Source organism: Salmo salar, chromosome ssa12 (assembly GCF_905237065.1).
Source record: "Salmo salar chromosome ssa12, Ssal_v3.1, whole genome shotgun sequence".
Taxonomy (NCBI): domain Eukaryota; kingdom Metazoa; phylum Chordata; class Actinopteri; order Salmoniformes; family Salmonidae; genus Salmo; species Salmo salar.
In genome coordinates, this window is record NC_059453.1 from 51,776,452 (window position 1) to 51,789,378 (window position 12,927).

The 12,927-nt window shown below is 39.8% G+C and overlaps 1 protein-coding gene across 2 annotated transcripts in view; it reads right to left on the bottom strand.

The window, feature by feature from the left end:
* cacna2d2b (calcium channel, voltage-dependent, alpha 2/delta subunit 2b) overlaps positions 1-12,927 on the bottom strand; it is a 78,487-nt gene that overhangs the window by 40,331 nt on the left and 25,229 nt on the right. For both annotated transcript variants that reach the window (XM_045691449.1, XM_014132020.2), the window contains exon 3: positions 292-408. In XM_045691449.1, the coding sequence (XP_045547405.1) occupies positions 292-408 (117 nt within the window). The remainder of the gene's footprint in view (positions 1-291; positions 409-12,927) is intronic.

The window sequence follows — 12,927 nt, forward strand, 5'->3', positions numbered from 1 at the left end:
CAGTAAAATCTTTGAAATTGTTGCATTTATATTTTTGTTCAGTATAGATTAAAAATGTATTGGAAACAGGTTATCAAGTCATTGCGTTCGCAATACTAATATATTGCATATGAAATGTGTTCATTTTGTGTGAAATATCCAGTAGAGAATCCTGGATTAAGAAGCATTTTCAATGGAGATTCACTATTGAACTTGCTTTTTAGCCCAGGACCGAGCTAAATCTGTCTGTCAAACTGACACTAAATGTAATGTTTTTTTGTGAAATAAATAGAAGTCAAATTGCTGACTTACATCAAGTGCTTTGCGTTTCTTGGCCAGTAGCTTCTCGATGTCTGAAGCTACCTTCTCCACCATCTCATAAGGAGAATTCTTTACCAGGCTGAACTGCCTTCTTTTCTCATTGTAGATCTGCAAGAGTAAAACAAACAACAACGAAAAACATCAATTTGAGTGCAGTTAAAGGACAGTTCCACATATGTTGTACATGTACTGCTTGTATTACTGCATTTAACATCACTTGCAACAGTTTCCGATCTTTGAGTTGACAGCCACAAGGAGACACCCAGCACATACAGACCATATATCTGTTTGTATGTGGCGCTTAGCAGTCTGCAATACACTACATGGCCAAAAGTATATGGACACCTACTCATCAAACACTTAATTCCAAAATCATGGGCATTAATATGGCGTACCCCTTTGCTGCTATAACAGCCTCCACTCTCATGGGAAGGTTTTCCACTAAATGTTGGAGCATTACAGCGGGGACTTGCTACCATTCAACTACAAGAGCATTAGCGAGGTCGGGCACTGATGTTTGGCGATTAGGCCTGGCTCGCAGTTGGCGTTCGCATTCATCCCAAACGTGTTGATGTGGTTGAGGTCAGGGTTCTCTGCAGGCAAGTCAAGTTCTTCTACACCGATCTCGAAAATCCATTTCTGTAGGGACCTCGCTTTGTGTATGGGGGCATTATCATGCTGAAACAGGAAAGGGCCTTCCTCAAACTGTTGCCACAAAGCTGGAAGTACAGAATCGTCTAATGTGACTTTATGCTGTAGCGTTAAGATTTCCCTTCACTGGAACTAAGGGGCCTAGCCCGAACTATGAAAAACAGCCACAAACCATTATTTCTACCTCATCAAACTTTACAGTTGGCACTATGCTTTGGGGCAGGTAGCGTTCTCCTGGCATCCGCCAAACCTAGATTCGTCTTTCGGACTGCCAGATGGTGAAGCGCGTCACTCCAGAGAACTTGTTTCCACTGCTCCAGCCGACGCTTGGAATTGCGCATGGTGATCTTAGGCTTGTGCGCGGCTGCTCAGCCATGGAAAACCATTTCATCAAGGTCCCGACAAACAGTTTTTGTAGTGATGTGTCACGCACAGGCCATAGAGAGGGTTTTGTTCTCTATTTTGGTTAGGCCAGGGTGTGACTAGGGTGGGCGTTCTATGTTCCTTTTTCTATGTTTTTGTATTTCTTTGTTTTGGGCCGAGTATGGTTCCTAATCAGAGGCAGCTGTCTATCGTTGTCTCTGATTAGGAATCATACTTAGGCAGCCTTTTCCCACCTGTGCTTTGTGGGATTTTGTGTTTGTGTAGCTGCCTGTGAGCAGCCCAGAACGTCACGCTTTGGTTTCTTCTGTATTGTTTTGGTGAGTTTCATATTTATTAAAAATGTGGAACTCTAAGTACGCTGCGCCTTGGTCTACTCCTTTAGATGATTGTGACATGATGTTGCTTCCAGAGGCAGTTTGGACCTCAGTAGTGAGTGTTGCAACCAAGGACAGATGATTTTTTTAAATGCTTCAGCACTCGTGGTTCCGTTCTGTGAGCCTGTGTGGCCTACCACTTTGCGGCTGAGCCGTTGTTGCGCCTAGAAGTTTCCATTTCCCAATAACAGCACTTATAGTTGCCCAGGGCACCTATAGCAGGGCAAAAATGTTACAAACTGACTTGTTGGAAAGGAGGAATCCTATGATGGTGCCACGTTGAAAGTCACTGATCTCTTCAGTATGGGCCATTCTACTGCCAATGTTTGTCTATGGAGATTGCATCACTGTGTGCTCAATTTTATACACCTGTCAGCAACGGGAATGGCTGAAATAGTTGAATCCACTAATTTGAAGGGGTGTCCACATACATCTGGCCATGTAGTGTAGCTACTTGGGCTGTGACGATACCAATATCACAATATTCCTTAGTATCGTGGCAAGGAAACAAAACATGAAGTGGATTAAACTTCTTTAGGAAAACAGCCCTAATGTTGGAAACAAACATCATTATCTTGCCATCCAGAGTCACATGTATCTATTTTTCAAGCTGTAGCACACTATCTTACATACAGCAGGTATTTAAAGGACCAAAGAGTTTGGTCTGCTTCGTATTTTCATTTTTGCCATGGAAAATATATTGTTGTACTGGTATCCACCTAGCCTTAATAGCTGCAGTGCAGACATGACATACTATTCAACCCAAATAGTATTTTTATGTTCCAGGGTTGTGTTAAAGGTCCAATGCAGCTGTTTTATCTCACTATCAAATCACTTTTGGCTAACAATTAAGTACCTTTCTGTGATTTATCAATTGAAATGTTTAAACTAACACAGCTTCTTAGCAAAGAGCAATTTCTCAAGCAAAAATGTTGATAGGACTGTCTGGGAGTGGTCTGAGTGGAGAGGTGAAAACTATCTGTTATTGGCAGAAAGGTTTGGAACGCTATTTCTTAATGGTCTACTGACTAATTTACCTCCTGGGGATGTCACCAGGGAGGACAACACTCCATCCCACCAAAACAGGCTGAAATTTCAACCAGTCTTTTCAAACAACTCTTACACTAAAAGGACATTTCCAACCTCATAGTGTGGAAGTGTGTATATATAGAACACAGGAAAATCACATTGACTGCACTGGGCCTCTAATTCCACAAATGTATCTATAATTAAATTATTTCTATCTGTAAATTTAATTAAATAAAAATTCCAGGTCAGTCTTTGAGTTTTGATAATTAAATTCCTCTCCATTCCAATGTTAGGTAAATTCCAAGAATTCAATTCCCTCAGGCTTTCAGACTTATCATGTGACTGTTCAGACAGCCTAACTATACTGGAACTATAGAAATACCAATCCTGCAGTCAATGTTTGATACATTGCATTACCTGGGAAATGTAAATATCCTGAATTCCAATTTAATTCAATTCCACAGATTAAATATTTTACAATTCCAATTAAATTCCAATAAAAAAAGGTCCATGCAGTTTAATTCCAATTCAATAAATTGAAATGTAATTAAATATAAATTCTCACCCCCACTAAAGGGTAAGAGAGATATGACATATCTGTAAAATACAGTCAACCCCTGATAGTGAATATCAGGTGTGAGTGCAAATTCTGTTCAAGCACAGTGCATCAGTCCCAATTCTTTTTACTTGTTCTGGGAACCTGCAGACACCATTTTAGCGCATGCATTGACCACAGCCCCAAGGCATTACATATATAGTACATACCCTGTATCATTGACTGTAGCCTACTCTCATTAATTGTGTCATTGTAATCAAAATCTTCAAATTGTTTTGAAAGTAAGAGATGGGGGGGTGTTGAAATGTGGAAAACAGTAATGAACTAATTTAATCAAAATGTGTTCCATGTATGTCACACAGAATTTGACCAACAATGGAGGAAAACATGTTGGAGGTAAGTACTGTACTGACTGACCGATATGAAGGAGAAAGAGAGAAAGTAAAACAAACGTTTAGGTTATAATTACAATCACTATCATGGGTTGTGTGAATGGTGTGCTATACTAAATTGCTGATATCAGTTTTCCCACCATCTTAAATTAGTCCTTGTGTTATCTTGATACAATTTCCCTGTATATAATTATAAGCAGTCTATGGCCACTGTTTCAAAATGCAAAATGTTAAGCATTTGTGGCACAAATCCACAATCATGCAAAAACATGCTAATATCGGTACCACTGATTTACATTGAACCCGTGCCACAAATGCTAAAAGGTTTGCATTTGGAAACAGTGGCCAGCCAGGCAAACAAAACAAGAAGTAACAGGTACTCTTCATTGTCTCTCACAGTAAAGGAGACAGAGACCACATGGTGGCTGCACTGAGGAGCTTTAAACTGAGTGATCCTGACGTGGGCCAGCTCAGATGCCTGCTATATGGACCAGTCGGTGCAGGAAAGTCCAGCTTCATCAACTCAGTCAACAATGTCTTCCAAAATCGGATAACAGGTGGTGCCCTGGTAGCTTCTACCTCTGGCACAAGCTTCACCATGACAATAAGCTGCAGTGCCTAATACATTTAACACAGACACAATGCAGGTATGGAATATGGCTCCCTAATATATCCTGGTACACTAAGACACAGTATTTCATGAGCTACAAACAGGCAGAGACATGAAGAGGGACTTACAGGAACAGAGGTTGTCTGCACTAATTTACTTGCAAAATGTAGTCAATCACAGGGGTGTAGGTTTGCAAAAGTAGGACCATGGAAAGAATAAATACACTCAGACTGTTGGAAACTTCAAATAAAATATGGAGACTCAGATGCATAAATGTATATAATTTACATATTTTTATGTGAAAAGGTGCATAAAGAAAAGGGACAAGACAAATGAAAGCACACATCTGTCTAAAGAAAATATAAATGAGTTGAATACATCACATTATCAAGACTAGATAAATGCAAAGCATGTAACTACACAGTAGAATACAAAGTCGAAAAGTACACAGTAGAAATGTTATATTTAAACAATAAGGCCCGAGGAGGTGTGGAATATGGCCAATACACCACGGCTAAGGGCTGTTCTTAGTCACGACGCATCAGAGTGCCTGGACGCAGCCCTTAGTCGTGGTATATTGGCCATATATCACAAACCCATGAGGTGCCTTATTGTTATAATAAATTACCAACATAATTAGAACAGTAAAAATAAATGTTTTGTCATACCCATGGTATACGGTCTGATATACCACGGATGTCAGCCAATCAGCATTCAGAGCTCGAACCACCCAGTTTATAATACGTATTCTACTGCTTAGTTATATCCTTTGAGTTAAAAACTGAAATGTTGCTCTTGCATTTTTACTTTAAGCACATTTCAGAGCATTGTGCCCTAAATCAATTTTATATAAAGGGTCTGAGTAAAGGGTCTGAATACTTACAGTACCAGTCAAAAGTTTGGATACACTTACTCATTCAAGGGTTTTTCTTTATTTTTACTATTTTGTACATTGTAGAATAATAGTGTAACGCCCTGGCCATAGAGGGTTTTTTTGTTATTTATTTTGGTTAGGCCAGGGTGTTACATTGGGTGGGCATTCTGTTCTTTTTCTATGTTTTTGTATTTCTTTGTTTTGGGCCGTGTGTGGCTCCCAATCAGGCACAGCTGAAGTTCGTTGTTGTTGATTGGGAGTCACACATAAGTGCATGTTTTTCCGTTGGGGTTTGTGGGTAATTGTTTGTCATTGTGTTTCACCTGACAGGACTGTTTGGCTGTCAGTTTCTTGTTTTGTTTTTGTATAGTGTTCTTTCTTAATTAAATATGACGAACACTAACTCCGCTGTACCTTGGTCTTCTCTCCAGTACGACAACCGTTACAAATAGTGAAGACATCAAAGCTATGAAATAACACATATGGAATCATGTAGTAACCAAAAAGCGTTAAACAAATCAAAATATATTTGAGATTCTTCAAAGTAGTCACCCTTTGCCTTGATGACAGCATTCTCTCAACCAGCTTCATGAGGTAGTCACCTGGAATGCATTTCAATTAACAGGTGTGCCTTGTTAAAAGTTAATTTGCAGAATTTCTTTCCTTCTTAATGCGTTTGAGCTAATCAATTGGGTTGTGACAAGGTAGGGTTGATATACAGATAGCCTTATTTGGTAAGACCAAGTCCATATTATGGCAAGAACAGCTCGAATAAGCAAACAGAAACAACAGTCCATCATTACTTTAAGACAGGTCAGTCAATCCAGAACTTTGAACGTTTCTTCAAGTGCAGTCGCAAAAACCATCAAGTGCTATGATGAAACTCGCTCTCATGAGGACCACCACAGGAAAGGAAGACCCAGAATTACCTCTGCTGCAGAGGAAAAGTTAGAGTTAACTGCACCTCAGATTGCAGCCTAAATAAATGCTTCACAAAATCCAAGTAACAGACCCATCTCAACATCAACTGTTCAGAGGAGACTGCGTGAATCAGGCCTTCATGGTCGAATTGTTGCAAAGAAACCACTTCTAAAGGACATCAATAAGAAGAGACTTGCTTGGACCAAGAAACACGAGCAATGGACCGGTGGAAATCTGTCTCTTGGTAAATTCGATTTTTTTTTTTTTTTCCAACCGCCGTGTTTTTGTGAGACGCAGAGTAGGTGAACGGATGATCTCCGCACGTGTGGTTCCCACCGTGAAGCATGGAGGAGGAGGTGTGATGGTGTGGGGGTGCTTTGCTGATTTATTTAGAATTCAAGGCACACTTAACCAGCATGGCTACCACAGCATTCTGCAGCAATACGCCATCCCATCTGGTTTGTGCTTAGTAGGACTCATTTGTTTTTCAACAGGACAATGACGCAAAACACACCTCCAGGCTGTGTAAGGGCTATTTGACCAAGGGGTGTGATGGAGTGCTGCATCAGATGACCTGGCCTCCACAATCAACCAGCCTCAACCCAATTGAGATGAGTTGGACCACAGAGTGAAGGAAAAGCAGCCAACAAGTGCTCAGCATATGTGGGAACTCATTCAAGACGGTTGAAAAAGCGTTCCAGGTGAAGCTGGTTGAGAGAATGCCAAGAGTGTGCAAAGCTGTCTTCAAGGCAAAGGGTGGCAAATCTCAAATAAATGTAGATTTGTTGAACACTTTTTTTGGTTACTACATGATTCCATGTGTTATTTCATAGTTTTGATGTTTTCACTATTATTCTACAATATAGTAAAAATAAAGAAAAACCCTTGAATGAGAAGCTGTGTCCAAACTTTTGACTGGTACTGTATACACACACACACTTACACTAGGAACAGCTTTCTACTATTGAGTTGCACCCCCTTTTGCCCTCAAAACAGCCTTCCTTCGTCGGGGCATTTTCTACAAGGTGTCGAAAGCATTCCACAGGGACGCTGGCCCATGTTGACGCCAATGCTTCCCACATTGGAGTGCTAAGATGGCTGGATGTCCTTTGGGTGGTGGACCATTCTTAATACACACAGGAAATTGTTGAGCGTGAAACCCAGCAGCGTTGCAGTTTTTGACACAAACCTTTGGGCCTGGCACCTACTACCAGAACCCGTTCAAAGGCACTTAAATATGGTGTATTGCACATTCACCCTTTGAATGGCACACATACACAATCCATGTCTCAATTGTCTCAAGGCTTAAAAATATTCTTTAATTAACCTGTCTCCTCCCCTTCATCTACACTCATTGAAGTGGATTTAACAAGTGACATCAATAAGGGATCATACCTTTCACCTGGTCAGTCTACTGTATGTCATGGAAAGATCAAATCAAATTGTATTTGTCACATTACAGTGAAATGCTTACTTACAAGCCCTTAACCAACAATGCAGTTAACAAAAAATAAGTGTTAAGGAAAAAAATAGATAAGGAAAAAATTACAAATAAAAGTAACAAATAATTAAAGAGCAGCAGTAAAATAATGATAGCGAGGCTATTTACAGGGGGGTACCAGTACAGAGTCAATGTGCGCGGGCACCAGTTAGTCGAGGTAATCGAGGTAATATGTACATGTACTGTAGGTAGAGTTCAGGTGAAACATCAGGGGTTCCTAATGTTTAGTACACACAGTGTAGTACATACACTGAGCCTCAGTTTGGGATGCTTTCATGTGTGTGAGGGTATTTATCCTTTCCATAGAAAAAAAGATACACGTTATTAAATAAATGTATTTTCAGTATGACACGCACTACATTCAAGGCCGTTCAGGAGAAAAACGTGTTCCCTTTGCATTCAATGATGTCATGGGTCTGGAAGACCACAAAAATGGCATGCACCTTGATGACCTCATCAATGCTCTGAAGGGCCATCTACCAGAGGGCTATGAGGTAATGCAGACGTCAAAAACACACACACATCGGAAGTTTACACACACCTTAACCAAATACATTTAAACTCAGTTTTTCACAATTCCTGACATTTAATCCTAGTAAAAGTTCCCTTTCTTAGGTCAGTTAGGATCACCATTTTATTTTAAGAATGTGAAATGTCAGAACAATAGTAGAGAATTATTTATTTCAGCTTTTATTTCTTTCATCACATTCCCAGTGGGTCAGAAGTGTACATACACTCAATTAGTATTTGGTAGCATTGCCTTAAACAATTTAAAGTTGGGTGAAACGTTTTGGGTAGCCTTCCACAAGCTTCCCACAATAAGTTGGGTGAATTTTGGCCCATTCCTCCTGACAGAGCTGGTGTAACTAAGTCAGGTTTGTAGACCTCCTTGCTCGCACACGCTTTTTCAGTTCTGCCCACAAATGTTCTATAGGATTGAGGTCAGGGCTTTGTGATGGCCACACCAATACCTTGACTTTGTTGTCCTTAAGCCATTTTGCCACAACTTTGGAAGTATGCTTGGGGTCATTGTCCATTTGGAAAACCCATTTGCAACCAAGCTTTAACTTCCTGACTGATGTCTTCAAAATATCCACATACTTTTCCTCCCTCATGATGCCATCTATTTTGTGAAGTGCACCAGACCCTCCTGCATCAAAGCACCCCCACAACATGATGCTGCCACCCCCGTGCTTCACGGTTGGGATGGTGTTCTTAGGCTTGCAAGCCTCCCCCTTTTTCATCCAAAAATAACGATGGTCATTATGGCCAAACAGTTCTATTATTGTTTCATCAGACCAGAGGACATTTCTCCAAAAAGTACGATCTTGGTCCCCATGTGCCATTGCAAACTGTAGTCTGGCTTTTTTATGGCGATTTTGGAGCAGTGGCTTCTTCCTTGCAAAGAGCCTTTCAGGTAGTGTCGATATAGGACTCGTTTTACTGTGTATTTAGATACTTTTGTACATGTTTCCTCCAGCATCTTCACAAGGTCCTTTGCTGTTGTTCTGGGATTGATTTGCAATTTTCTCACAAGTACGATCATCTCTGGTAGACAGAACGCGTCTCCTTCCTGAGCGGAATGACGGCTGCGTGGTACCATGGTGTTTATTCTTGCGTAATATTTTTGTACAGATGAACGTGGTACCTTCAGGCGTTTGGAAATTGCTCCCAAGGATGAACCAGACTTGTGGAGGTCTACAATTTTTTTTCTGAAGTCTTGGCTGATTTCTTTTGATTTTCCCATGTCAAGCAAAGAGGCACTGAGTTTCAAGGTTGGCCTTGAAATGCATCCACAGGTACACCTCCAATTGACTCAAATTATATCAATTAGCCTCTCAGAAGCTTCTAAAGCCATTACATAATTTTCTGGAATTTTCCTAACTGTTTAAAGGCACAGTCAACTTAGTGCATGTAAACGTCTGACCCACTGGAATTATGAGACAGTGAAATAATCTGTCTGTAAACAATTTTTGGAAAAATGACTTGTGTCATGCACAAAGTAGATGTCCTAACCGACTTGCCAAAACTATAGTTTGTTAACAAGAAATTTGTGGAGTTGTTGAAAAACAAGTTTTAATGACTCCAACCTAAGTGTATGTAAACTTGCGACTTCAACTGTACATACATACACTAACAAATCTTATATTTTCTTGGCCAGTTCAATCCTTTCCACCCATTATCGGATCAAAAAAAGGAATTCATTCAGAATCCCATCTTAAGTGACAAAACTCACTGCCTGGTGAGTATTGTGTCAGCGGACAAAATCTCGCATGCAAAAGGAGGTCATAGACAAGATGAAGAGCATCAGGGCAGAAGCCAGCAAACTGAGTAAGCTCTTTAAACTCTGTTTCTCAATGGTAACTACAACTATGTCTGGCGATCAGTTGTCACCTTTCAGCTGTAGCGCTTGACTTTTCACTATTACATGATACAGTGTTACTTATGCCAGTCCTTCTATTCATTAAATATTCATTTCTACGGCAGAAATCCCTCAAGTTCTTGTCATGACCATGCCAGACAAGGCTTGTGAGCTGGTGAACAAGGATGTGAAGAGAATCTTCTACAGCAAGGCGATCAAAGAGAAGGTAAATCACATGACCTCAGACCTGAACAAATGTCACATTGCCTAGACAAGTGTTTAACATGTCAACTAACCATATAATATGATGAGGCAATCTGATGCCCAACTGCACAGTTGATGATGTGGCACGCAACCATCGGTTGACACAATGTCTGCAATGTAGTCAGCCATTAAATCTTGGTTGTGCTGACATGATTCAATGATCATCACTCAGGCAAAACTGATCCAGACCTTTTTGTCTCCAACATTTTTCAGATGCAGATCTGCAGTAATGAGCTAGGCCTTCCCATGAACTGCATCCTGCCGGTGAAGAACTACCACGAGGAGGGGATGCTGGATAACGACATGGATATCCTGATACTGAACGCCATGACTCAGATTATGAACTTTGCCAACGACTACCTCTGGAACCTCCAACAACATGCAATTCAAAAAGAGAATGAGTATTAAGAGATTAGTTAGTGAGCCCTGTAGTATAAGATTGGAATGAAGTTCTTAATTTCTATATTTTTGACATTGTGGTCGTATCATTTCACTTCCATGTAGAGGCCTAAATATGTTATCTGCGGCTCTGGGAGAAATGTATTTTGAGTGAGTATGCATTTCGTGTGACAAGAAAATCTAGCAAATAAACTGAGCATTGCTGTGCATATATGCTACTTTTTAACATCAACACCCAACAATGTACAATTGTGTTAGATAAACTAGCATCGTTCACCAAATTCTTTAGATGACTTAAACTGATTTTAAACCATACTTTGTTTTACTGATATTGCTGTAACATGAATTTGATGTGACATTAATGTTGTATCTTTTTTTTGTGTGTAGCTTTTCTGCTTAAGTTGACTTAATTTCCAGGTAAATTTTAAGTTAAATAAAAAAAACAGGGTGTACCAAAAACATCACCATCTATCTCTCTAAAACCAGGTTTCCATCCAACCATTTCATGGGGATGAATTACCTGACGCATAAAGAAACTCACGATAGGCCTGATGGAAACAGCAAATTTGTCTGTAAAATTGTCCCAATGTCGACAAAACAAAATACACTACACAAGGGTGGATACATTTTGTGGGTCTGTGAAATAGATTATGCGACAATTGTGGCGGAAACGCATTTAAGTGCAAATATTGATATAATAACCATCATATCGAAGTACACTTGGGGTCACGCGATGGTATGTTATGTTGTACAACCACCACGATGTGGAAAAGCATGCAGAGTTTATAGGCAGGTTAAATATCCAAAATTATGATGAATTTCTGCTTGTAAACCTGTTGAATGTGAAGTGGATGGCTGTATTAAACATATCTTCATGAGAGGACCATGAACAGTACCTAGTAATGCCTTATACTGTTAGAAAGCGGCTTTGTTGCTTTTTTGGGGTAATTATTATTTGTATTAACTTTTTGCACTAGCACACACTGCTCTAGTAAATAGAATGAAAAAATAAACATTTTAGATTTAATTTTTACATTTAATTCGCTATGAACAACCAATTCATGAAAAATGACAATTGATATGGTATGAGATTTCAGCTGCCTAATTACTGTAATAAAACTAGTGGTCGGAAAATCTGACAAATTTCCTGGTGCACTGCTCTCATTCATTGATGTCTCTATCCCCCTGTGAAGAACACAAAGTATTTTTTATCACATCTTCAAATTGTGTTCGAGTTTTTTAAGTTAAATTCGATATAGAATGATGAGACTTCCTATGGCTGCAGTAGACTCTCAGCGCTATGCAGTTTGTGTGCCTGTGATGTACCGTCCACCACAAATTGACAGATAGTATGTTAGGAGAATTAGGTTAAGGTTAGGAAAAGGGTCATCACTGACCGGACTATTTTAATTCCCCTAATCTGCTGCGAAAATTGTATATTTTTCGAAGTGGCGCGTTTTTAGGGAATCTCGATTCAAAAAGTCCCACCGGTGACGTCTCTGGTAATTCCTTTGTCTCCGTCTTTCTGGCAGATGGACGCCTTCTTGGCGTATTGCTGGTTTGAGTGCACACTGCACACTCTCAACCCAAAGTAAAGATTGTGACTAAAACTAACCAGTAACCTCACAAAAGTAACAAGCTTCCTGTCCCATCAGAACATGCAAGAGTATTGTAGCGAATACATATTTAAATGCAAGGTAAACGTTTGAATTTGATTTGACATTGCACTTTTAATTGGTGCAATATTTTTAGAGAGAAATAGAGTATGTCACCAGTTGGGTTTCCAACTTTCTCACTACCAAATAAGGGACAAAAGGTGGCGTGCCTGTGCACGGTGCCACGGCGGTGTGGGTATGGTGTTGTGTGAATGAATATACAGTATATTGTTATTCAATTGGAAAGGCAAAACATTTTTATATTCCATTTAGTCTATAGCGTTACTAAAACTGTATCATCATGTAAACGTATGTGAATAAACCTCCAAATAAATGATCAAAGAAATCACAATTTGGACCTTTACAGCAAAAAAAAAAAAAAAAAAATTTCAAATGGAAAAGAGGGGCATTAGTCACTCACCAAGTCTACTTTTTCCATGGATAATTTTTGCTGCTCTTGACTGTTTCAAGCAATCCTTTGCCCTTTTGCATAGCCAGAGAGAAGTCCTTACATGACAAGTCACAGTTCACAGATATTTGAAGTTCATTTTTGATCAGCTCTGTGCTGCATCCGTTTCTTGAGTCTGACCATTTAATGGTCATCAGAGAGAAAATCCTCTCTACAAAGGCATTTGAGCCTGGCACACTGAGGACA